General features: G+C 36.3%; 1 protein-coding gene across 1 annotated transcript in view; it reads left to right on the forward strand.

The window, feature by feature from the left end:
• The first annotated feature begins 4,556 nt into the window (after window positions 1-4,556).
• Window positions 4,557-5,000, forward strand: part of LOC113819910 (uncharacterized) — a 1,167-nt gene continuing 723 nt past the window's right edge. Inside the window, exon 1 of the mRNA XM_027372144.2 lies at window positions 4,557-4,659. Coding sequence (XP_027227945.2) covers window positions 4,558-4,659 — 102 coding nt within the window. The 5' untranslated portion in view covers window position 4,557. The remainder of the gene's footprint in view (window positions 4,660-5,000) is intronic.

A 5,000-nucleotide genomic window follows, 5' to 3' on the forward strand; every position in this document is an offset into this window, starting at 1 on the left:
ACAATACTGTATCCTGCGGCTTCGAGTCATTGTAGAGCGCCGTCGTGAGTTCAGACGTGAGCTTCTTGCAGCTTACATATACCTCAAAAAGGCTTTCAATACGGTGCAGGAAATCAAGTAGACGGACAAGTCTGGCAGCAGGGGTCATGATTTTTTTCATCAAGAGTATAGGGCCGGTTATCGTGACTTCAACAGAGCTGTCACGTGATCAATCGGAGGCAGTGGTGTCCAAAAACAATAACAAAATCCTACAAACTTCGTTATTAAGTATTGGGCTGTCGTGAACGTCCCTTTTTTCTCGATTTATATAAGATTCGCATCCTTTTTCATCCTTTTCTAAGAAACTTCGACATAGTAAACAATTGCATTATTATTGGATGTGTAAATGGGCAGCAAAAAGCTTTTAATTGTTTTCCGAAAGACCCCAAGAGAAGGAGGCTTTGGCTATCAATCGCAAGAACTTTGATCCTGCACCTGGGAGTGATGTAAGAGTCTGTGCTAATGGTACGTACGGTAGCTTTTCTATAAAGATATTCTAAAATTTAAACGGTTATGTTATATCGTCATAACTCTTTCTAGGGGATGCATTTCCCTGTGGTTAGGCCTAGGCCTAGGCGGTGGTAGATGTGGGTGACTGGTAACTATTGAGTATCTTCTTTCACATTGTTTCAGTTAATTTGATTTTAATTTTTTCCCTGAACAAAAGTCGGAAAACATAAAATGGGAGAAAAATGAAGATAGTAAATCTAATGACTGCTGCACTGCCCTCTTAGCAACTTCAGGAAATTTGCTTAAACCTTTTCAAGGTATCATGAGTAATGGGTGGGAATGTTAATTTAACCTTTTAGAAAAGTCTGGCTATAACGTCCGAAAAATATTGATAAAACCCCTGTTTTGAGCCACTTTTCGAAAAACCAGACCGAAAAGGCAAAGAACAGTATTGAGTACTTACTTGTACCCTTCCGCAGATTTGTAGGCCTTTATTTTTTGTGTAAACTCTAGTTGTTTGTATAAAGTGCAGATACATGTCGCCGAAATATCAGGCCATCCTGTGGGGCAGTCTGACCAAATATCCTATAAAGAATACGGTTCTGGTAACCTTTTTGTACCCTTAGAATTACGCAACTTTTATTAACGTCTATTTTTCGCCGCCGAATCGAGATATATAATACACCGACATTTTTCTCACAGCTGATTCTCGCATAACTATATAATTAGTATGGCCCAGCAAATACAGATAACTGTATTCTGTTTTTTTCTGATGTTGAATACCAAATTCCATTATCCTGTTTTATTTTAAAACTTAAGAAAAATACTTGAGAGCTTCGAGTGATTTGCAGGCTTTCAACACCTGTGTAACTACCCGGCGTGTGTATTAGGTAGAGATAAATATCACCAAATCTAACATGGGCCAACCACTGGCGCTTTCAGACCAGCCATCAGAGAGAGAGAGAGAGAAAGGATCTGGTAAGCTTTCTGTGCCTTTAGAATACATAAGTTTTTCACAATAACGTTTTTTAGCAACTAAATCGAGAGATTCAGCAGCCATTGTTGATCTATTGCCCACCAGTTTGGGCAAAAATCAGCTACAATGTAAGACATAAATCAGGAGATTTTGTGATTGGAGGAACTGAACAACCTTAACAAACTGGCTCCTTTAGTCTCTTGAAGCCGACAACCAGCAATTTGAAGTTATCGAGGTCTTTCCAGGACAGGGCGTCATCTCGTTGTCCTCTGCGTAGAACAGCATCTTAAAGCAGCATCTGAACCCAGCTCCTCTTGAGCCGACACTCGTCACCAGCTCCCATCTACGTAACTTCCGGTGATCCAGACATTTTGTACCTCGGATGTTGTCTGAGGGAGAATGTGGTTTGCTCCTTTTATTTACACTTCCTCTCACTCGCCGCCTCTGGGAAAAAGCTTGCCATATGCTGTTCATTAATAGGAAGAGTTACCCTGAAGGACTTCACCTACCGACTATAGAATTCTAATCTGACTATCAATAGCTTAATTCAATTATGCACCTGTATATGATATTTAAAATGAAATTCTTTAAGCCTTGTATGAATGATTATATCCCTTAACCAAACATACCACACAGAAGCATTTTCAAGGCAGTGGCAAACAAACTATGATGATTTTAGTTTTATCATTGGTGTTTACTTTCCCTTTTTTCTTCTTTTTTTTCCCCTTTTTTCTTTTTCTTTTTCTTTTTTTAGCCATACCGTAGCAGGGGAGGCGAACAGGTACTGCACCTCGACCAAGGGTGACCTGGGGCCGGATTCACTAACATACGATCGTAACTCATTTACCAGCGGTCATTTACCATCTCAATTACCAGTGATGGTAAAGTGGTATTCACGAAGAAGCTAGAAAACGGAAGAGCCGCTTCACTGCCTCATTCATATTGTTAAAGAGACTTGCCACTGCCATGCAATCAAAAATTGTAAACCAAAAAAATGAACACCTAAAACCAAACTGAACAATATCTAGTGTCAAGGACAAGATGAGACAGAAAAAAATTAATAAATAAAAAATAAAATGTAAGGGAGAGAAGATAAAAGGGACGAGGACCAAATTCAAGGCCATGAGTATGAAATGAAGAAATCATATGATACATGATGAACGCAACTCAAGCCAATATCTCAAATTGGTCTGCACCTAAATTAGATGAATTTGTGATTTAGGCTGAAAAATTCTCAACACAATATTTTGATTGCTTTCATTGGAAAGAATTCTCCTTTTAACACTATTTTTTTATTTTTATGAGTGCTCCAGAATCCGGGGTGGGGTGAGATGTTTTTTTTGTGTTTGTGTATATATAAATATACACACATACATACAAACATATATATATATATATATATATATATATATATATATATAATATATATATATATATATTTATATACATATATTCATATATATATATATGTATATATATGTAACTATATATAGATACATATATATGTGTATGTTTATATATATATATATATTTATATATATTTGTATATATATATATATATATATATATATATATAAATATATATATATATAAATATATATATATATAAATATATATATAAATAATATATATATAAATTATATATATATATATTTATATATGAATAATATATATATATATAAATTTTATATTTATCAACATATATATATATGTATATATATATATATATATATATATACATATATACATATATACAGACACACACGCAAACACACACACACATATATTCATTGGTATGTATACACATGAATACACAAATGCACACACATATATATATATGAATATATACGTGTGTGTAGTTGTAGGCGGGTGGGTGATTGTAGGTGTACGTGTGTGTGTGTGTGTGTGTGTGTGTGTGTGTGTGTGTGTGTGTGTGTGTGTGTGTGTGTGTGTGTGTGTGTGTGTGTGTGTGTGTGTGTGTGTGTGTGTGTGCATTTCGAGATGCTTATACATTCCATGGTTCAGGCAGAATTTATAAAACATTAAACCATATTCTCCAATACGTATCTACGGAGCTTTTGTTCCAAGTGGGTCCGTTACTGTGAACTTGCGGATTTACGTCCTTTGTTCCTCGGAGGGATTGTTGTATGTATAAATATTCAGGTACAGACGTACGTATATATGTGTGAGTGTGTGTGTGTGTGTGTGTGTGTGTGTGTGTGTGTGTGTGTGTGTGTGTGTGTGTGTGTGTGTGTGTGTGTGTGTGTGTGTGTGTGTGTGTGTGTATGTGTGTGTATGCATATATCAGAGGTCGGCAACCCCTTGTACGAGTGCCAGACTTGGCACGCAGAGCGCTTCAGAGGAGCAAAGAAATAAGTTAAACAACAAAATAATATGAGAGAGAGAGAGAGAGAGAGAGAGAGAGAGAGAGAGAGAGAGAGAGAGTCAGTCAGTCAGTCTTATTGTTATGGTCACGTACATTTTAAAATCGCGAGATATTGGAAACTACTGCGAACGGTCATGCAGTCTCCATATTAAGTTCCCTGACACCACTGTCTGATAAATTCAGTTGCATGAGGAAAGTGGTGCGTAGAAGTCTAAAATCATAAAACATATATTTTTTTATTACAAAGAATACTCAATGCTACAAAAATATTACATTTATGTTATGTATGTGCAAGGAAATACATTTGGGTATACAGTGTCGAAATGAAACTGGCACGACAGGTTATGGATAGGAAGGCACTGGTTACAAACTGGCACACTATGTTCAAAAGCTTGCCGACCCCTGGTATATATAAACATACACACAAACACACACATACATACATACAAATATATATATATAGATAGATAGATAGATAGATAGATAGATAGATAGATAGATAGATAGATAGATAGATGGATGCATGGATAGATAGATATAGATATGTAAACAACGCGCCATATATAAGGAAATACATGTAAACACAAGCCGCCCGTCCCAACACCCGAAAGCGCACGTGGAGACACATGCACAAATACACACACGTGCATAGCATTGTTTGGCTTGACCTCTATCGCGGCACTTTGTCCACTTCCATCCCACTGCCATGACAAAGAGGCTTGTTTGCCTTTGTTCTGCGGTGGTATATAAGCATCAAACGGTCGTGGTGATCGCCAGTTTAAAGTTACCTGGTACTGAAATGAGACAGGTAACAGTGCCAGAACGACCGTTTAACTATAACTATTCTTGTTTTAAAATGGTGTTTAAACAAACGTCATTGTAGTTTGTCTGTTTGGGAGTAAAAACGACATCTGAAAAATGTCACTAGACCTCGACAGTCTCTGAATTAGATAAATTGATACTACTTTTTATTTTTATAACTATTCTTGTTTTAAAATGGTGTTTAAACAAACGTCATTGTAGTTTGTCTGTTTGGGAGCAAAAACTACATCTGAAAAATGTCACTAGACCTCGACAGTCTCTGAATTAGATAAATTGATACTACTTTTTGTGTTACATTTTTTTTTTTCGCCCTGATCATCGTTTTTC

Source organism: Penaeus vannamei, chromosome 22 (genome assembly GCF_042767895.1).
Source record: "Penaeus vannamei isolate JL-2024 chromosome 22, ASM4276789v1, whole genome shotgun sequence".
Taxonomy (NCBI): Eukaryota; Metazoa; Arthropoda; class Malacostraca; order Decapoda; family Penaeidae; genus Penaeus; species Penaeus vannamei.